General features: G+C 42.0%; 1 protein-coding gene across 1 annotated transcript in view; it reads right to left on the bottom strand.

Moving 5' to 3' along the window:
• The window catches only part of syne2b (spectrin repeat containing, nuclear envelope 2b), a 154,724-nt gene that overhangs the window by 75,547 nt on the left and 57,399 nt on the right, over window positions 1–21,778 (bottom strand). Inside the window, exons 49-69 of the mRNA XM_041971377.1 lie at window positions 20,178–20,342; window positions 19,583–19,930; window positions 19,267–19,403; window positions 18,037–18,166; window positions 17,739–17,912; window positions 14,389–17,610; window positions 12,992–13,240; window positions 12,715–12,870; window positions 11,934–12,154; window positions 9,739–11,806; window positions 8,833–9,167; window positions 8,379–8,523; window positions 8,099–8,299; window positions 6,521–6,777; window positions 6,219–6,378; window positions 3,479–3,634; window positions 1,512–1,652; window positions 1,133–1,309; window positions 832–969; window positions 368–553; window positions 133–246 (exon numbers count right to left, since the gene is read on the bottom strand). Coding sequence (XP_041827311.1) covers window positions 133–246; window positions 368–553; window positions 832–969; window positions 1,133–1,309; window positions 1,512–1,652; window positions 3,479–3,634; window positions 6,219–6,378; window positions 6,521–6,777; window positions 8,099–8,299; window positions 8,379–8,523; window positions 8,833–9,167; window positions 9,739–11,806; window positions 11,934–12,154; window positions 12,715–12,870; window positions 12,992–13,240; window positions 14,389–17,610; window positions 17,739–17,912; window positions 18,037–18,166; window positions 19,267–19,403; window positions 19,583–19,930; window positions 20,178–20,342 — 8,880 coding nt within the window. The remainder of the gene's footprint in view (window positions 1–132; window positions 247–367; window positions 554–831; window positions 970–1,132; window positions 1,310–1,511; window positions 1,653–3,478; window positions 3,635–6,218; window positions 6,379–6,520; window positions 6,778–8,098; window positions 8,300–8,378; window positions 8,524–8,832; window positions 9,168–9,738; window positions 11,807–11,933; window positions 12,155–12,714; window positions 12,871–12,991; window positions 13,241–14,388; window positions 17,611–17,738; window positions 17,913–18,036; window positions 18,167–19,266; window positions 19,404–19,582; window positions 19,931–20,177; window positions 20,343–21,778) is intronic.

Genomic DNA, 21,778 nt, shown 5'->3' with positions numbered 1-21,778 from the left:
TTAAATTAAATTAAATTAAATTAAATTAAAATAAAATAAAATAAATTAAATTAAATTAAATTAAATTAAATTAAATTAAATTAAATTAAATTAAATTAAATTAAAATAAAATAAATTTTTAACAGATCTGACCTTAAACCTTTCCTCTCTGTGTTTAGTGAGAGATTCTGGAGAAGAGAGTAATGCCTTAATCTCCACCACATTACTCTCCATTCGCTTCACTTCACTCTCAATAGCCTCCACCTCCTAAAAACAAAAACAAGGTACATGTGGACATTTAAAAAAAAACTGCAAAAAACATAAAGGTTGATGAGCAAAGAGTGACAATAAAATAAAGAGAATATGAAGAGAAGAAGCAAAGACCTACAGCAGCAGCATGTTCCAGCTGAGACAGAGGAGCTGTGAAGCCATCCTGAACATCGGCCACCTGGCGGTCCGCTTCAGTCAGCTGTTCCTGGAGAGCCGTGATGTCACAAACCTGTGACATCTCCTTTAGGACTGAGCTGAAGCCCTGCAGCGTGCTTCGGATCTGGGCTGCATCATTCAACACAAGCTGCACAAAAAACACAAACTTTTATCAATTTACACCCCCCCACCCCACTTATCAGCCATAACTTTAAAACCACCGACAGGTAAAGGGAGCATTCTTCTCCTGGTTTTCACATGGATGTTGCCTGTACAGCAGATTCTACTATCCTGACAAGGCAAAGGCACACCCCTACCGCACTGCCCACATCTGTGCTTGCAGAATGAGTGTCATCAGTGATATGACTGATTGTTGTAGAGTAAAGACAAACGACTAAAGAACAGAACCCAGTGCAGGGCGCTGACCTGCAGGGCGTTAACATGGCTGCTCAAACATTTAGCGGTGGTGTACGTGCAGGGAGCAGCGAGCCATGACTGCGCCTCGGCCATCCAGCTCTTCGAGCTGTTGATCATCTCTTGATGCTCTTGAAGCCACGTGTGTATCTGAATGGAAACACAATCACTCATTGTCAGCACCTGACATTACAAATACTATCATAGATCTGAAAATAGACACTATCAAATGAGAAAATACGAAGAAGACCCAACTAACATCAAGTATGAAACATTAATAACATAGTTCTGGATAAACTGAAATGCTTCCCACCTTGCTGAGAAGGGTGGTCCTCTGCTCTGCCTGCTTGGCCAGCAGGGAGTGCAGCTGCTGGACCTCCACCAGTCTTTCTGTGAGGATCAATGCTTCCTCAGGTTTCTCCAAGTCTTGCATTTCTACCTCTAGTGCTGCCAGACGGGAGTGCCACACATCCAGCTGGTCCCACACATGCTGAGCATAGATATAAACACAAGAGGATGCATTTATTTACTGAGAGATGAAGTTGGGAATGGGACTCAATGAGTTCAGCCTATAAGAAGCATTAACCTGTGTGAAAAACACAAACATAAAATCATTTGAGATGTGAACCGTGTTTATGTTCATCAACACTAAGGTCCTCGAATCCTCTTCTGTGATGCATATGGGAACCCACCTTCTGTGTGGCCTTTGCATCAGTCACAGTGGGGCTTCTTTCTTCCAGAGTCTTCTGAACTGATCTCAGGCCAGCTTGGATATCAAACAGCTTTACCCCTAGACTGGAAACAGGACCTCTCTTCTCCACGGCCTCTCCCACCTTGCAGACCAATCATAGGTAAAAAGTTAACCATTTCAGCAGCTCATTTCAGACATGCTGAACACATCTGGACAGGTGTAAAAAATGTTAGCACCACGACTCAACAACCAGCCTAATGTCCTTTTCTATAAAAGTCCATACATATCTTACATGGTTGGACATAATAACATTTTAACCCAGCAAAGAGATGGAAGCAGAGTTCAGTCACATTTAAAGATAAGTAAACATAAATTGGGTTCATCCAACATGTGATCTTTGTTCCCACTTACCTGGATTACTGCAATGCTTTGTTTTTGTGGTCATTGCATCCTCTATAAATCGCCTCCAGATGGTGGCTACAATCACAATAGCCCTATTTTTGCATCTATGACATTACGTAAAATACGCTGGCACAGAGAGGGAAAGTCAGTGAGGCACAGGTAGCACACCGGTCAGCGGATGAAATGCCTACAGTCACAGGAACAGACGGAAAAACAAGCTGCAGACTGAACATAGAGGATGAAAGTGAAGCAGGGAGAGGCACCGATGAGGACCACGGAGCAGATGCAGAGAAGCAGGACGTCCCCACACAGTCTTGTTTAAGAGAACTGTTCGACATTTTCAGCTCCAAGAATGATTCATTGGGTTGGGGGGGGGGGGACGTCTGTGTGAGAGAGATAATAATGAATGTGTTTTTTTCTGGGGGGGGTGGGTCTATTGCTATGTTACTTTGGTGTGAAGGCTTGTTTTTACTTGAATATGCATAAAATGTTTTACCATGTAAAGCACTTTGTGTTGCCTTTGGCAGGAAAAGTGCTTTATAAATAAAATAGATTTGTTTTGATTTGATATTTAACAATAAGATTATATCTAGTCTTTATGTCAGTATGCTTTGTTCAAATCATTAGATATTCCACAATTCTACTTTTTTTAGAGAAAACATTCAAGTTATTCCAGCTAACCTTCTGACAGCCTTGTAGTATTTACTCCGTTCTGACTAGTGAGAAGAGGACTGCCATGTTCTGAGAGGAGATCAGCGTGATGGCGTTAGTAAAGCAAAGCATTTGACTTGATGCTCCAGTTTTCATGATGTGAAAACAAAAAAAAAACAACTGTCATTTTAATATAAAGTCTTGTCACGCTGCAGGTATGAGAAAAAAACTAAAGTTGATTTAACTTTTACACTTATTATTTATTTAATAAGTCCATTTAATAGCTTCAGTTCATTCGCTGCTTATCTGCCAGAAAGCCAGGCTTGAGTTGGTTTAGGTCTGAATATATAAGAGAATGGCACATTTATTGACAATAAAACCAACCTAGATAGCAAATACTGTTTGGCCCAAATCAGGTCCACATCTTTGGTTTGGCCCTTATTCAGCCTTGACTGGAGGTGTTGGCAATATGTGAGTGTGGCTGCTGAAACTCAGCCACATCATCACTTGATCTATATAAAAAAAACTTCCTCCACTGTCCAAATCCTGCCTTTCAATGCAAGGCTACAGAACCTGTCCTAAAAGAGTCACCATTCCATCACAGAGAGACAAACGAATCTCACAACCCCCAACTGACCCAGAGGGAACCCACACATTACTAGAACATGTGTGTAAACACAGTCCAACCAAGGCTCGAACCAGCGACTCTAACAATGAACCAGCAGTATTATCCACTACACCAACATGTAGCCTGGTGGAAGCATGAACGGTTAAGACAGATGTTCTCTTACAACTTTTTCAACAATCCAATGACTGACTGACAGACAGACAGACAGACAGACAGACAGACAGACAGACAGACAGACAGACAGACAGACAGACAGACAATAGATGTTCAACTCAAATCTTTCGTACCTTGAGCTCCACTTCTTCCATTGACTTTGTGACTTCCTGGAGTTGGCTGTCGATCTCAATCGGGACCAGAGAATACACATCAGAGTATTTCATCTTAACCTGCTCCATGATGCGCTGCAGTAAAGACTTGTGGACACTAAGCTGACCGTGGATTTCCTGAAAGGATAAAGAGCGTTAATGAAGAGGAGCAGCTACAACTGTAATGATATCAACATGCCCACATCAACAACAGGAATACTTTAACCAAGAGGGATAAAAACTCCTCTACAAAGCAGAGGTCTCATCATAGAATAATCATGATCGTATCTAAACCTCTCACCAAAGACACTGCCAAGCTCTCAGCACTGGTTAAGCAGTCAGCTCTTTGTCCTTCTGTGGTACTTTGATCCAACAGAGCCTAAATCCTCAATATCCAAAGTAGTGAAGAGTGATTTCAAATAACTTTCACCTCTAAAAGTTACAGAAAAATCTATTTCCAGAAAGAGAAAAAATGAAAACAAAAAGTAACAGAGGCAGTTTGGGTTTGCAAGGTGCTGCGCTGCATGGGGAGGTGTTATCTCTGGGAGATACTGAACTAGTGTGTGTGTGTTATACAAAGGAAGGGAGGAAGAGGGGCACAGAGAGACAGTTTCTTTCCATGAAAGAGCAGGACGGGTGAGTTCGAGTGTGCATGCTTTGTGTTTATGTGGGTTTTTTTTACAGCTAATGTTGTGAGGACCAATTTGAAGGAACAAGAAGTTGTTCTGTTAAGTTTTGGAAAGCGAGGAGAAATTAAGACATTTTCTAAGTGTAACTATGCAGTGGGTAAGGAAAGTTTAAAGGCATTAGAGCACAAAGACACTGTTGGAACTGGGACTATATCATGTCCTCACAAGTAAAGAACAAGCAGAAATTTGTGTTTTGGGGGGGGTGTCCATGAACTGACTTGGCCACCTGAGAGATCCACTTACAGCACAGAATAAAAGGTGTCTGGTACTAGAGGAGGGGTGAGGGTGGTGGGAGTAATAGGGGGAGTTGGAGGGGGTTATTTAGGTCTTTCAGGAGCACAGACTTTCTATGAAGGGGGGGGGGGGGGGGCACTTGAATGAGGGCGAAAGCTGAAGTGGATGAGATGTTGGCCTCTGCTCAGGTTTCAGGACAAAGAGCAGAGCGACTCTGTGGGATGGCGGGAGGACAGAGGCGAACACCCAAAACCTCTGGGCCTGACGCCAATCCAACGGTTGGATTCAGACACTTCATTCATATGAACATTTACATAACACCATCAGCAGGCTGCATCTTTCTACAACCCCAGTTTCAGAAAAGTTGCAACGATGCGTAAAATGTAAATAAAACAGGATCCTAAGATTTGCAAACCTCATCAACCAATATTTTATTCCCAATAGAACATATAAACATCATAGATGTTGAAACTGAGACATTTTATCACTTAATGGAAAATATGAGCTTAATTTGAATCTAATGGCAGCAACACATCTGTAAAAAGTAGCTCCAGAGTGATGTTTACCATGTGTTAATAGAGGGGCAACAAAAGGCTGGAAAAGTAATTGTTATAAATAAAAAATAAATTAATAAATTATTAAAAACTGGGGGAGTATTTCACAAATAATTAGATTAATTGGCCACAGGTCAGTAACATAATAAAATGAGCTTAGATTAAAGTTCACCACTTTGCTACAATCTGGGTCTAAATATTGTGGATGGGACAAGGCTGGGTGCTGATCTTCTGCATTAAAAGCAGTCATGATTCTCTACTGGAAACCACTGCATGGACTCAGGAAGACTTCCAGAAACCACTGTCTGTGAACACAGTTCACCCTGAAATCCACAAATGCAGGTTAAAGCGCCATCATGTAAAGAAGAAGCCAGATGTGAGGAAAATCCAGAAACACCACCGTCTTCTCTGGACCAAAGCTCATTTAAAACAGTCTGAGGCAAAGCAGAAAACTGTTCTGTGGTCAGATGGATGAAAATGTGAAATATTTTCTGAAAAGCATGGACGACGTGTCCTGCAGACTAAAGAGGAGAGGGAGCATCCAGCTTGTTATCAGTGGACAGGTGAAAAGCTGCATCTCTGATGGGATGGGGCTGCATTAGTGTCTATGGCGTGGGCAGCTTCCACATCTGTGAAGCTCCATCAATGCTGAAAAGTACATGGAGGTTTTAGAGCAACATCTGCTCCCATCCAGACAACGTCTCTTTCAGGGAAGGCCTTGCAGATTTCAGCAAGACGATGCTGAACCACATCCTGCATCCATCACAGCAGCATGGCTTCACAGGAGAAGAGTCCGGTTGCTGAACTGGCCTGCCTGCAGTCCAGACCTTTCACCAGTACACAACATCTGGAGCATCATAGAAGCAGAAATCCAGCAAACAAGGTTCAGGACTGTAGAGCAGCTAGAATCCTGCATCAGACCAGAATGGTTTCTGATTTTGGCTGTTTGGTGAATTCAGTAGTTGACATGGGAGATCATACACTCCAAGCTGGCACAACACAATCTTTTAAGCTACATTTTGTTAGTAGACGAGACAAATTTGCTGTAATTAGAAATGCTGTGGAGATTTTAATGACCAATGACAAAATGATAAATCAACAGTCTTTTTTTACTGTTGCTTGTTTAATAAACACAGGCCACATAAAGCATTGATAGAAAAATGCTAAACTTTAAGTTTTTTTTTCCTTCAAAATGCCAAATAAATAAATAAATTAAATAGTAAATGTATGTGTGATGAGTCTCACCAGTAGCTCCTCTGTACGGCTGCTCTTCTCCATGTCAGACAGGAGACTTTGTACAGCCTCAAGCCAACCACAAAGCACCTGCAGCTCCTCTCGAACCTTTTCTCTCTCCTCTAGCTCAACCCTGGCTGCCAGTAAGCCTTCACCGCTCCTCTGCTTCACACTGTGAAAACACACACACCCATACATCAGCAATTTCAACAATACCTTGGAAGTCTTACCTGATAAATGTTGAGAGAAAAGGATCCAGTACTGGACTCTGGTAAGGAACAGTACTGAAATGAGCATGTCAAACAGCATCTCACCTGTCACATCGGCCCTGCATCGCCTGCAGCTGCTGACACAGTGGAGTGGGAGGAGCCTCCTCCAGGTGGGCAGGGACACCCAGCAGCCTGGCTGCGCGCAGTTCCAGTGCAGACAGGGCTCGATGTTCACAGTCCAGTCTGTCCTGGTACTGTTCCCAGGACTGCAGCAGGTCCTGGAGCTCCTCAGAGGCCTTCAACCTGGAATCACCAGGAAGCCCCACCTCTACCTGCTCCAATACAACAGAGGCTTTCTCCACCTGAAGGCAGAGATTAATAAATTTGTTGCTCCGGATACACATACATATCTCGTTGATGTTCTCCGAGCATCATCTCATGTTTGATGATCTTAGAATGCTTCTTAAACTCAGAAATAAAAACATTTCAACTACTGACAGGTGACCACAGTGTCCTTTTGTTTCATTTGGACCACTGTGTTGGCAGAGAAGCATCTGTACTGGATCAGTTTAGACTGATCTGATTGACTGATTGATTGATTGATTGATTGATTGATTGATTGATTGATTGATTGATTGATTGATTGATTGATTGATTGATTGATTGATTGATTGATTGATTGATTGTATAGTTATGCAGATGACACTCAGGTTTATCTATTGAGCTATTGAAATGTAACAGCTCTGTTTCACTAAAACCACTGTTAGATTTCCTCTCTGGGACTTTCTCTTTTTCTAACTAAAATAAAAAAGATTAATAATAAAGAAATAAAAATATAAGCTTTCAAAGTTAAAAGAAAATGTATAGGATAAAGTGAAATACTTATCTAGTAGTAACCCTTTTGTCTTAATAACTTAAATATCGAAACTTTCAAAGTATTTCATCAGAAATTTAGAACATCACAAACTATGATATACAATGATAATAAAACCAAACCACAGTAATATTAATATACAATATCTATTGTTTTTAACAAACCTTCGTGATTATTTAATTTTTTTCATTATATAATCTTATATTATTTGCCTAAATCTACCTAATGTTCGACACATTTTCGTGTCTTAACTGCAGCTGTACCATAACTGAACACCTCTTGGAGAGATACAGTAAAGTTTAGCTTTTGTTTTGTGTTTGTTCTCACAGAAGTTCATCTTAACACTGAATTTACTCTCCCTCAATTAAAAAAAAAAGGATTTTTGGAAAACAATGATTCTTGAAGCGTTTCTGGGTCCTTTGTAGTGCTTCATATTTGTTCTGTGTGGCCACTGGACCTCAGCTGGTCAGGATACTTTTAACATGAACACATGTAAGCGTGAGCACATTGCACCAGTACTTCCCCTCATTGGCTCCCTACACATATTATAGGATATAGTTTAAAGTTTTATTTCTGACTTATAAGGAACTTTATGAGCTACCTACTTTGAATATCTCTAACCTCTTACAACCATATGCTGCCACTCACTTCTAACAGTCACTTGATTTAGTTTCTCTGAAATGGAGGTTGATACACACGACCTTTACTTTAATGCTTTAATTTATTCTTAATGTACCGCATTTTGATCAATGGGCAGTTGCTTTAAACATGCTTTTAAACTGGAACTTGAGTGTGAATGATTTACTTACACTATTGGTGACATCAAGCCACTCTGAGATTCTCTGTGTGCTTCGTGTGGTCAGCTCCTGAGTGCAGCGCCGTATTCTTGACACTCGTCTCCAGATGGCAGTCACCGCAGCTTCCCTGCCTCCCCGGCAGCTCTGCTCTGGGCACCATTCCCTCAGGTTGTCCAGACAGCTCAGCAAGGACTCCATCTGCCCGGACAGCGCCTGAACAGGGGGGTTTCATGTCAGTCATATGTGTGGCTCTGGGGAATTCAGGTTTGTGAATGAGGAGTCTTGTACGTACTCTAAGTTTTTTCTCTTGATCAGTGCATTCAGCAAGACTGGTGACTTTTTGAGAGATAAGTTGGAGGAGCCTGCTCTCTGCACTTTTTACACTCTGGATGATTTCATCATGGGACTTGGTGTAGTTTCTATACTGTTCTGCACACCTGGGAAGCAGAAATGTTCTTATATGAGCATTCTGAAAACAGATCTTGCAGTCTCTATCATATAATAGAATTCAGGATGCCGTTCCATGAATATTTGTTGTATTTTGTCAATTGTCTTTTGTTTACACTGAATTAGTCATTACTACAAGCATTTAATTGTCAACGTTCTACACAATGACAGAAATAACTGAAATAAGATCATTATAATGCACATGCATATTTTTTGTGCTTCCTTTGCAGATGCAGTGACAAACTTGCAGCTATGAACCTTCATGAATCAGGACTCCGTCTTGTTATTGAGTCTTTTACCTGCTGAGACACTCCAGTCGTACTTGGCCCTTTGCCTGGAGAGTGGACACCCTGACAAGGAGCTGGCTCAATATGTTTTCATGAAGCTGCTTCAACGTTTGTGGAGACAAGCAAGTTTGCAAAGCAGCCTGGTTTTGAAGCCGCTCCACATAGGCTTGGAAGTGCTGCTGCAGTGAGGACAAGGCCTGCTGGGTGTCCTCAAGACTGTCACAGCATGGTCTAACAGAGCCCTGAGGGGGCAGCATAGAGACCTCGGTACCCTGCAGAAACCATGCGGCATCTTTAACAGCAGAGGTGTAGCCTCTTAAACACTCGCTGGCCTGGAGGATGTTCTCCTGAAATGAAACAAAACACATTTCTTTCAAGATGAACCCTCTCATGGTTGTAGGTTTTTTTTCTTCTTTCTTTTCAGGATGCTGTTATTATCTTTGTTAATTTGGTAAATTTAACCAGAAAATAAATTTGTTACAGTTTGTGCTGTTAAATATCATCACTACAAAAATGGCCTCTCTGGGCAAATCTTACAATTTTACATCCAGCCAAAAATCTTGTTTAGACAGTGATATATTTACAGATATGTAAAAGCTTTGTCTCATTTAAGACAAAAGAAAAACAACTATTACAGCAATTATTAAGCTTGGAAGAATTTTGTTTAATTCTCCTTGTTTTAAGATCTTTCTCTCAAATTGTTTACAGAAAAAAATGCTAAAAGAAGTATTTCTTTATTAATGGACTTTGAATTCAACACTTGTTTAAGATGTCTTATCACTTCTCTAAATCTAACTTCAGAAAATCTCACCAAGTGCAGACATCTTACTGCACTGGCAGATATTTCTCTGCTAAAGCTGTCAGTAGTAGCAGCACATTTAAAAACACATCTGTCACAGTTAAAAGCTTAAAACTTGCCATTTGTAAGTCACATTCACGAAGGACTACATTCGTCAAGTCCATTAGATCTTGAGATCCTCGTCTTTCTTCGCTTCCCGTCTTTTGCTCCAGAACCTCCAGCACTCTCATTTTTGACTCCACAGTCTTTTTCAGAAACACAGCTTTCTGGTATTCTCTGTTTATCACAGTTTGATTTGGCTCCAATGAGGGGAGCTTCTGAAGCTCTTGCTGGGTCCTTAAGAGGAAGATCTGAGTGGCTTTCTTTTCCGATTCGAGGTCCAGTTCTTTGAGCACGTTCAGCTCAATGAGTCTGAGGTTTTTGGACAGACTCATTTCCCAGGTATCCAGGCTCTCCTCATTTTGCTTCAGCCTGTGTTGCTCTGCGGTCAGCTGTGAGGGATAGAGGTCGGCAGAGATCACTTGAAGTGTAGAGCGAGCCTCGCTACACAATCCTTTCATCAGAGGAAAGAGGAAGAGGAGAGTGTGGCAAAGTTTGTATCTGTCCTCCAAGCTCCTGCTATCCTCTTTGGCCTGGTGAACTTCCTCCTGAAAGCTCTCCCTGAGGTCCTCCACACATTGCCTCATGTTCAGGTACCTCTCGTGGTCTTTGGCTTTCATTTCCAGAGTAAGAATTTTGTTTTGGAGTTCATAAATCACAGAGTTCAGTTCTCTCGTCTTTTCCTGAGGAATCCATGGTATCAGAAGGTCAACCTCGGACTTGTGCTCCAAAATCATGTGTTTGAAAGGTTTGAAAGCTTGCAGGGACTCTCTTGTGATGAGATACTGGTGTCTGCTCAGATCCATTAAAATCTCCCTTAAGCTTTTCTCAACAGTCAACAGGTTTTTGTATCTTGAATCTACAGTCTTAATAAGTTCATCCAGTTCCTCTTTATTGGCCTTTTCTTTGCTACTGATGGCTCTGATGTCCTCCTGGATGTCTCTTATCTTGTCAAAAAGCTGACAACTCTCTGTGACGCTAAGTTCAGATGCAATATCTTTACTACTGATGAAGAGAGCCTCACAGATCGCTGTCTGCCTCTCAGCTTCACACAGGGTTTCCTGGATCTGGCGGCCTCTGCGATCGAGTTCAGTTTGGCTCACAAGGTCACTGTCTCCACTCCTCAAGGTCTCTGACTGCAGATTAGCCACAATCCAGGAGTCTAGATCAGCAATCTGCTCAGATAGCTTTTCTCTTGTCTGGAGTCCTGACTCTAGCTCCTTCAAAGCCTTGGACAGCTTCTCAGTGGTGGACTTAGAGAGTTCTTCGAGGCAGTCCAAAGAACTGTGTACAACTGGCACCTCTTCAGCCTGGTCCAGCTGGGGAAGGAGCTCCGTCACCTCCTCCACCAGCGTCTCTAGTTGACCTTGTTTGGTCATCACCTCAGACTGTAGTTTTTTTAGATCTCTGAGATGATGGTGAACCTCTTCAGGTAGAAGAGGCACCCTCTTCCTCCTGCCATCGATGTCCCTCTCTGTTTGTTTGGCCCATACAAGCCCATCCCTCACCACAGCCATTATTTTCTCCATTGTGGGGTTGCTGCTCATCTTAGTTTGGGAAGACAGTAGCTCCTCTGTGTAGCTAAGTTTGTCTTTGATTTCCTGAAGCCCATTTTGTATTTCCTTCGACTCAGTCGCCCAACATGATGCATGGAGCAACTCCTCTGACAGCTGCTGGAAATATAAGCACTGCTGCTGGGCTGCTTTCACCTCAGCATTCGCCTGCATCAGCTGCTGTGCATCCTTGCAGTTCCACTGACTGACTGAGGAAAATGTAGCTTCCAGGTCTCTCTTAATGGTTTCCAGGTGTTCTTGTAGACCTGACAGCTCTGACAGAAGACTGTTGGTCTGATGAGAAATGACCTTTGTGTGATGAAGAGTGCTCTCAATGTTTCTCTCCAGGGTTCTCCACTTCTCTTGGAGGTTCTTTAGCTCCATCAGTGCAGCTTCTCGGTCCGACTGACTGAGATGGAGACACAGCTTGGAATGGGTCATAAGCAACTCCCCGAGTACTGTCCTGTTCTCCTCCATACTTCTTTGAAAGGAGCATAACTGCTCCACCTCCTTGTTGCTGCTCTCCTGTGGAGACCTAAAAGATAAATCATGACTGTAACATCATGGTATTAATTATAAAATACTGTATCAGCATCTACATTGGGACCTTAAAATCCAACATTAAGTATTGAAAACTGAAAGGGAACCAGGCGATGTCTCACATTTTCACAGCATCCAGTTCAGCTGTCAGTCTGTCTGTAGTTGTCTTTGCTGTTTCAATCTGTCTGAAGTAATCAGTTACCAGCTGTAGCTGAGCTTCTTTACTCTGGATCACTGCTACTGCATCCTGAGCTGTGGTGCTCCACTGGTCCCTGTCCATAGCATCAGCCTCTTGAAGCTGAGGGAACAAAGTCAGCTGATGCTGGACCTGCTCCCGGCACGCCTACAAAAGCAAAGAACAGTAAAAGTAAATATGAAGTTACTTATAGCCTGAAGTTCCAGTGCAAGTACACATCTGATGGGCCACAGTTGTTTCACCAAATGTAGTCAACCTGTTAACTTTGGTTCAGGTTGGGTCATGCCTCCTCCACACCTCTGATCACCTGCTGATCTTTTTCTACCTGCATCACCCACTCAGCAGCATTCACCCTCACATATTCATCCTTCCAACCTTCCTCCCTTGTTCATCCATCAGTCCTTCCTTTCCTTCCTTTTCCCCCTTCAACCATTTTCCCCGCTCCATACCTCATCTATCTCCTGCATCCAATCATTGGATCTCTGACATCCTGAGACAGAACCCCCACCCTAAATCTCTCCCACCCAGCCTTGAAACACAAGACACCTCAGATGAATGAATCAGAAACTTTCAGATCTCTCTATATCTTCATCCTTACTTTCATTTAACCAGTTGACCCACATTGCTGAGGGGTGATTCTTGTTAGGGAAATGTGTATTTGTTCATTATTGTCCCATTTATTTAAAAAACAAATTGGCCAATCTCACCTGAATCTCCTCCACCTGCTGGGCCATCGCTGTCGGACTAAGCTCAGCAGGTTGGTTCTTTAAGCTCAGAATTTTAGAGACTAATCTGCTCAGTTTAATGTCCAAATCACTGGTGGATGTAATCACAGTCTCTGGAGCATCATCGTGTGGTTGACTCTTGAGAAGCAGACACACAGCAGAGCCACAAACACACATCAGACAAGTCATTTTGTGTGAATGTACCATAAAAAAATGTACCACAAAAATTTAAAACAACAGCAGACAAGGGGGTTTCTACCTCAATGAGCTGACTTATGGCTTCCGATCCTGCAAGCTGCTGGATCTTTGCAAAGATGTTCTCCATGACTGATTCATCCGGTGGGTCCAGAGTTAGTTTCTCAGAACTCAGAACATTTTCTTCTTCTTCATTTTCCCCAGTGGACAATCCATCCAGCTGGGTTATCTCACCCTGGACAACGTCCATGGAAGATTTCTCAACCGCCTGCAAGGACTCTGTTGGTATCTCTTCACCACTTAGCATCTTTTCCTGTTATAAGCATCAAACAGCAGTATTTGAACCAGGAATTTTTCAGTTGCATCCTCTCATGGATGAGCTAGAAAATCTTTAACCCAGCTGAATGGAAATTCCCATCACTTGCAACATGACACGGACGTCTCAGGGTCATGTTGTTTGTTCTGCATGTACGTAAGGTAAATTAAACTCCAAACAGCAAACCAAAGAGATTAATCACCTGTTCACCTTCGTGTAATGGCGTGAGCATGTGGCAGCAAATATATGCAGGAGACTGAGCATTTTGAGAAAAGCACACATATGACCTCCCAAAAACAAGATGATGTCTGTGTCTCAGAATGCGACTAAATATATAAGATTGACTTCTTTAGGGGAATTCTGTTCTGTTATTGACAGTACAAAGTGATATGGAATTGAAGGAAAACCAGGAATTCATACTTTTAGTGAGAGCTGGACAGTGCTGGTCCTAGAGGGCCGCAGTCCTGCAGGTTTTAGAGTTAGTTTTTTATTCAAATTAAATGTGTCTTCTCAATAGCTTATTGTCAAGTTCTAAAAAACCATGTTGACCCATTAATCTGATTTGAGTGTGCTGTAGTAGGAAACATTCAAAACCTGCAGGACTGCGACCTTGAGGACCAACTTTTGCTTTAAGTCTTAGATATTCACATACTACAGGAGGAAAAGGTGGTTCTTCAAGACAGGGTACAAAAATGTCATAATAAAATAATTGGATCTAGTAAAATCTTCACTTTTTTCTTTTTGTTTGGCCTCATAAACAAAGATTTTATAATAAATTTACATAAAGTTTCATCATTTTAATTTAATTGTCTACTAGAATAGATTTGCATATTTAATTTTCAGAAAACACAACAACTTTGTCCTAATATTTATTATTAAAAAGCTCTTCTCAAACTCTCTGTTTGAGCCGCTGTCTCTTTAAGAACATCATTCGGATGGGAATAGCATTCTATGATGGGCAAGATGCAAAATCAATAAAGACAATCCAGGGTTACAAAAGAGGCTTTTCAGCACCTCTACAGGTGAGAATCCAACACTTTTGATACAAATACTTCTCTTTATAACTATCTAATCTTTAATCATTAGCCTTTATAAAAGATAAAAACTCACATTTGTACATATCATACCAAAGAAAACCAGCCTACCTGTGGAGAAGCCGAACTCTGAAGCTTCATTTCACCGGTGGCCGTTGTGCTCGTTTGGAGCTTAACTTCTACGCTGACATCCTTCTCTTCTTCCTCAGCCTCTCTCTCTGTCTCCTTCTCCTGCTGTCCGTCAATCTTTTCTCCGTCATCTGTTTTGTTTTCATCTGGTTTGACTTTAGGAAGCACAGCGGGTTGCGACAGGAAGTCGGTGAAGCTTTCTTGCACATCTTCTTTAATCATCTCGGATTCTGACTCATCAAGTGGAATTTCAGCTGCAGTCACATCTTTGCTTTCGTTAACTGTATCAAGCTGAATCACTGATTCCAGCTCTGTCTCCTTTGACTCAGGAACTATTTGAGTGGAGTCACTCTGACACTCGTCCTCCTGACGTTCGGAGACCATTTCTTCCTCTCTTGTTGTCTCATCTGCAGTCTTTTCTGGTTGAAGGTCAGCTGTAGTCGTCTTTATGCACTGACTAGTCCCCATTTCTGCTTCATTTGCAGTCAGGATGAATGAGTTTTCATGCTCCTCCAGATTGCTAGTTGAAACAAGCACTTCAGCCTCCAGCTGGACTTCCTCCCCTTTGACAGCCTTTTCTTCCAGTTTCTTAGATAAATCCTCAGCAGCATCTTCGTGATGCTCTTCTTGGACACCATGTTCTGTGTCACATCTTTCCTCTGTGGTCATCTTAGCATCAGTTTCTCTTGGACTTAGTTTGTTTGGCTCATCCAGGCTTATTTCTATATATCTTATCTCATGGGGTTGAATTGAGGTGAGTTGAGCAGAGTCCTCTTGAGACAAATATTCTTGATATTCAGTACCGTCTCCTTCCATCGTTATTTCAACCGTCTCAGCTTCTGTTTTCTCTGGAATAACATTGAGTTCTGCTTCTCTTCTGACATCCAGGTGGTCATGCTCTTCGAAGCTGGTTTGTATGTCTAGCTGCAGAACACGCACTGGCCCCATGTGAATCTTCTCCACTGAGACAGATGCTTCTTGGATGGAGTACTCGCTGACTGCTTTGGGTTGAGCTTCAATCCTTTTTGCCACGTTTTGCTCATAAAAGCTTATTTCTACTAATTCTGTCTTGTGTTGTGGCTCTTTGGCTGGAGAAACACTGGAGTCTGTCAGAGTCAAATCTTCCACGCTGCTTTCAAGTACACCTTCACTGTGGATAGCTGCTTCAACAGAGACGGATGTGTTTTCATTCTCCTCCAGACTGGTGCATATATCTAACTGCAGAATACGAACTTGAGGCTCCAGCTGGATATCACCCTGGCTGTCTGCACTATCTTGGATGGTATGTGTTGGCACCTGAATCTCATCATCCTTACCCTTTTCAGGTTGTTGTACAACCTGTTCAGAGAGCTTTCGCTGACTCACAGCTTCCTTCTCCTCCTCCACCTGGTCTTGCTTTATCTCACATGTCTGGAAGATCTCTGTATCAAGCAGATCGAGGACCAAATATCTCTTCTGAGTCTCTTCTGTGTTTTTCCACAGCTTGTCGATGTAATCTGCAATATTTTTTGTGTCTGCAGCATCAGATGAGAGAGGCGGGTGCGGTTCTTTAGGCAGGACAGCAATCAGTTCTGACGCTTCTTCAAGATGCCGTTTAGACTCCTCCGAGGTTTTAGATGGTGTGATTGAATCAGGCAGAGTCACCAACTTGACTGGCTCAGGATGAGAAGTTTCTGCTTCATGTGGAAGAGTCTCAGCTGTTTGAATAAACACTTCATTCGCATCTGGAAAAACTGTAACTTTCTTTTCTTGAAGGTTTTGAATAGTAGCAGCACCAACTTGCCTTTCAGTCTGATAAGAACTGATTTCTGCTTGACTCTCTGCAGCTGCCTTTTCAGCCAGAACTGTCTTCATCTCTAAAGCTGTAGCCAGTTTCACACTGTCTGCCTCTTCTTCAGGACTTTTAGGACCTGTAACCTTACTCTCTTCCGTAGCAGCATCTTCAGCTATCTGAGTCTCACTCTTCTCCAAGACCCATGTTTCCATCTTGTGAGGAAGAGCTGGTGAAGCTGCAGGACTCTTTGTTGTCTTCTTATTTTGTTCAAGCTCTGCATCAGGTGCTACTACGGGGACACTGACTGTCTCAGAGGTTTGAGAAAGGTCAGCAGTTTTGGACCTTCTTCTGGCTGTTTCTTCAGTAGCAGAAAGTTTCACCTGGGCATCCAAGTCTGAGGAAGATTCACCACTTTTATTTTCAGCAAGACTGGGAGAAAGTTCTGTGCTCCTTGATTTTCTCTTGGGTGGTATAAACGTACTTTCAGCTGCCTCTGAAACAACCTCTGGAGATGGTTCTTGTTTGGTCTCTATGGAAACCTCAAGATCCTTCAGCTTTCTCCTGGCTGGTAGCATGTTAGTTTTTTCCACAGCCGGTTGCGTTTGCTCTGCAGAATGCACTGAAGCCTCCTCACTGCCAGATTCCTGCTTGTTTTCTGTCTCAGCAGGAGATTCTGGGAGGAGCTTCTGACCTTTAGATTTTCTCTTGGTTGGAGAAGGTTTATTATTGTTCATGGCAGCAGTTTCAGTTGGTTCTGTTTCCATCTGTGTTGAAGATGTCAGGGTGTCTGGGATTTTCTGATGATAATCAGGCTCCACTTCTGGACTCTGTGAGTCCTGCTTAACAGGTTCTGCATTCTTTGACTTTCTTCTAACTGGTACAAGTTTTGGTTCTTCCACAGGTCTTTGACTTTGGGGTTCTTCCACCATCTGTGTTTCCTGTGGGTCAGTGTGTTTTGGAGGAAGTTTTGGACTCTTTGACTTGCGCCTGGGAGGTAAAACCTCAGCAGTTTCAGTTTGTCCCAGTACAGACTCTGGTTCACGGACGACATCTGAAGCTCCTCCAGCAGTAGCTGGGAGAGATGTGGGAATCTCTGTTTCAGTGGCTGACGTCTTTGACTTTCTCCTGGATGGTGGAAGTAAATTTTCTGACTGGTCAGTTGCCTTTTGGATCCCAGAGGGCTCATCTGTGAGAGGCTCATCTGGTTTTACTCTTTTGCTCTTTGTTTCTTGAGGAATACTTGTTTCAGTCATGATTTGCTCTACACTAGCACTTTTTGTGACTTCTACGACTTCTGTCCCACCAGAAGTTTTAGCCTCAGCAGGAATCGACAACTCATCATTGGATGCAGATTTTTCTGTAAAGGATGAAGTTTGCTTCTCAAGTGAGCGCTTGTTTTTCCTCGGTGGAGCCACAACAGAGGTCATAACCTGCAGATTACCATGAAGCACATCGGAGAAGTAAAAGTCAGGTGATTCTTTACTCCTTTTATTTCATCAAAATGTTTATGACCCTATGAAACCCTCAGAAACAAGTGATTAGAGAATGATATGAATACCTTTAAGCTTTGCGTTAGAGTGGCCTTGTGTGTGTGCACTTCTCCGAGCATCTCTGAACTCTCTTTCTGCAGTTTCTCTAACAAGTCTGGTGTCAAACAGGCTGTTAGAAACTGCTGGTGAAAGAGCGCCTCCTGCAGGCTGTTCTGTAACTTTTCTCCTTCCTCTAATGTCACCTAAAACCAGCAGTTACAAATATATGAATTTATCAAAAATCTGTATATGTTCATCTGTGACTGTTAACACTGACAGTGTTATTGTCAGAAAAAGAACTTTTGTATTGGTAATGAAAAAAAGAACCTGTACAGATGAAACGGAGTCTGATGGGTTGCTTTGGCTCCATTGCTGCAGGGCATGAAGACAGTCCTGCAGATAGGTGGCTGTGTTTGTAGAGCAACTATCCTGATGCTCACACAGCCTGGACTTCAGACTGAGGACAGATTGAAATTACATTTCTTATAAACACAAGTTGCATGATTGTATGAACTTTACAAGATGAGAAATAAATTAAACTACACAATATCTAAAGGGAGCATCTAACAGAACAGCAATATAATAGATTAAAAAAAATTGTTCTGAGAATGCAATAACAGAAAAACATGTATACAAGAGATTGTAGGTCCATGGCTCCAGAAACAGTTTTTAACAAACCTCATTCAGGTTAAAAATAACAGAGAATAAAATACAAGTGAAATAAATAAGAGATAGAATTCTGTGCTTTGGTGTAATTGAGCAAGCTCAGCGTGACCTATTGAAGCATGTTGCTGGCATGCAGAATAACTGAAAATCTAATTGAAATACAGGAATAGCAAATGAGAATTCACAATAAAACATATACTAGAGAACGCTAACAGAGACCCCAGCAGTGAGGTCAAGAGGTGATACGCTATGTTAAACATGGTAGCTTTGTGCATATGATTTAAGCTAATAAAGATAACAATATACAGTACTTTATTTTTAGTTGATTATTTCTACTCTTTAATAATATCAGTTAGATTAGTAATCTGATTAGTCACATTTAGGTATGACCTGTAAAGATGATTCAGCTGTGACCGAGCAACCCAGCTAAATGTGCAGGCAGTTCCCCCCAAATACAAACTCCTGGTTGTATTCACTCTTGTTCCAAGTTACTTGGTGGATTGGATGATTGCACTCTCCCACAGAAAAAAAACATCATATAGTAGCTCCTCCTTATGCTGTTCACATTTTGCTATGGGATGGCATCCCATTCCCCCAAGATTCTGGCACATTTCGGGGGCCACAACTCACATGTTGAACTGTGTTTCCTATTTCACAGAGGCACCATCCTTACAAATTATACCTCATTGTAAAGGTGACTAATGAGACTTTCAAACTATGTGTAATGCAATATCAGCTGGTATTATTAAAGAAAAAAAATAATCCACTAATAATAAAAATCCTTGCTTTTTTGTGCTAAGTTTACATCTTGACTGAGGTAGCTTATTTAGTTTATTCACAACAGCTGCACTGTAGAAACAAGGAAACTCAATCATGTCCACAGCAGGGTACCTGGCGTGTTGCTGGCATAAAGATTCAACCACACTGATAATATATGCAGGCAGCTCTTTGGTAGAAGACGTGGATTTTACTTCCTGGTGCAGATCTTGGACCTTTACACCCAAATCCTCGAGGGACTTCTCACAGTTCTAACCGAAAGAAAAACAACATTGCATTTAGTGATAATACTAGTGTACTAATACAAGTAATACATCAGCATGTTCTGCACTGTAAGGGTGCAGAACTGAGCTGCGGTACACGTGTTTCTGTGGTTTGCCGCACAATCTACAAGATGCTGTAGTTGTTAAAAAATGAAAGTTCTAGTGACCTGAAGGCTGTTCCAGTGCTGCTGAAGCTGAGCAATGTTGTTCTGTGGTTCGCTGTAGCTGAGCGCCTGGTCCAGAGAGCGCAGCTCCCATTGCAGGGCTGCAGCTCTCTCCTTCAGATCCTGGGCCATCTGGGCCAGCTCACGGTCCATCTCCTCTAACTGCATCTCACAGGTCTTCAAGCACTCTCTCACTTCCTGCTCCGAGTTGGCACAGAGGTCATGGAGGTGGCTGACCTCCAGGGTCAGAGCATCCTGACCTCCAGGAGTGCAGAGACTCAGCAAACTGTCTCTGGCTGAGTCTATTTCCATCATCTCTTTCTGCTCCCTGTCAACTGTCTGGAGCAACGCCTGGAATAAGAGGAAGGGAGGAAACAAGAATGCAAAATTACTAGAATGCAAATTTAATATGTTTTCAGATGTAAACAGAATGGCACAACAGATCATCTGGTTCAATTGTGTATCACGTCTTTAAGAATTAAACAGATTTTTTAATGTTCTTAGTACAATAGTATTGCAGTCACTGATCAAAGAGGTGCTACTGCTTTCTGTTCGTAATCCCAGTAAAAATTGTGTTTGTGTTGTAGTTTTCCCAAACCTTTAGGTTGTTGGCAGCACTTTGGAGACCATGTCTGTCTGCTGGAGGAGGTCCGAGGCCTTTAACCTGCTCCCTCAGCCAGTCCTGAGCTGCTTCGTGCTGCTCGATCAGCAGGGTGCACTGTCGCTCTGTCTGAATGCCTTGCTCCAGGTTTGCTACAATATCCTGAAAACAATATCAACAGTATTTTTACAAACAGAATAACTTTTCTATTAACTGACAGAAACATCTCTTTCCTGCTGAATCATTAAGCCAGATTAAATAAATAGATTGCAAATGACTATATAGTAGTGGTTGTTTATTAATACAAAATGTATAGAAAAGCCATCAAATAAAGTCTATAGCTTTGCAATATTATGACTATCAGCTGGAAAATAAAATGAAGTAAAAGATGTAGGAACACAAGTGCTAGTGTGTATTGTGTGTAATTAACAGGAGGACTGTTGCCATGATGTTTTGCTCTCTGGGAAATCTTCCATTATCAGTTTTTTTTATCGCGGTCCTCAATAAATGATGGAATCACTTTTCAATTTTTTTCAAAACAGGCCTGTTTGTGGAAAAACATGTAATATTTGAGTTACATAAAAGCTTTTTGTTGTTTTTCTTCATAATTGTCCTCGAAATAGTGGTTAAGAAGAAGAAGAAAAGCACAAAGAAACTTTGTGCTCTGCGTGTCCTAAACATGAATTTGAGGGAAAGACAAGAAACAATATTCTATTCCTTAATATGTGATGCAACCCCAGATGTGTCAAACTTCGCTGAGGTATGTCAGTCAAATTTCTGATGGTGGGGGGGAAATAAATTAATGGTTCCTTAAGGACAAGAGAGGAAATCGGCACAATGGTGGAACAATCATTAGGTAAACATGGGATAGATATAGCTGATTTAATGGTAATGCTCAGTGCTATGATAGTGGAGCCAACATGGCAGAAAAAATGAGAGGAGTGCAAGCTCGCATACTAAGTAAAAATCTCTTGGCCACTTACTCACTATGTGCATCTCACACATTAAACCTGGTTGGTGTCCATGCAGCCCGAGTGCGCAGCCTTCACCGATGGGAAATCTTACAGTTTGGGTTGCTCTCTGCACAGTTGGTCTGACACGATGTGATCCAGGCTTTAGACACCCTCATCACTACAGGTAACCTCACCTGTGAAGCCAAAGCTGAAGCACAGGGTCTAAAGACCTACTTTGAGTCCTTTAATGGAGTTTTGCTCCTCTTGTTTTGGGTCAAGGTGTTACAATGCATAGAGGATAGAAACCTTACCAACCAGTCCTCAACCCTCTTACTGTCAATATAAAGGAACTGAAGGAGGAGACTGCCTGCATGCGTGCATCATGGGACAGTTTTCTGACAGAGGCAACTTATGTTACCACTTCCATGGACATCCAATCCCAGTTAGAAGTGAGACAGCGAAATAGGAAGCGTTTCTTTGATTAGTCAGAAATGGGAGGAACAGAGGAGCAAAGCCCAGAGACTCTATTCAGATATATTGTTTCATGTCAGCATAATCTCTGAACTACATGTACGCTTCTCATCAATGCAGCAGACATGCAATGAGTTCTACATCCTGTGGAAATTCAGATATGCCACAGGACAG

This window comes from Melanotaenia boesemani, chromosome 20 (assembly GCF_017639745.1).
Source record: "Melanotaenia boesemani isolate fMelBoe1 chromosome 20, fMelBoe1.pri, whole genome shotgun sequence".
NCBI lineage: Eukaryota > Metazoa > Chordata > Actinopteri > Atheriniformes > Melanotaeniidae > Melanotaenia > Melanotaenia boesemani.
The sequence above is the reverse complement of the archived record's forward strand: the minus strand, read 5'-3'. Positions and strand labels throughout refer to the sequence as shown.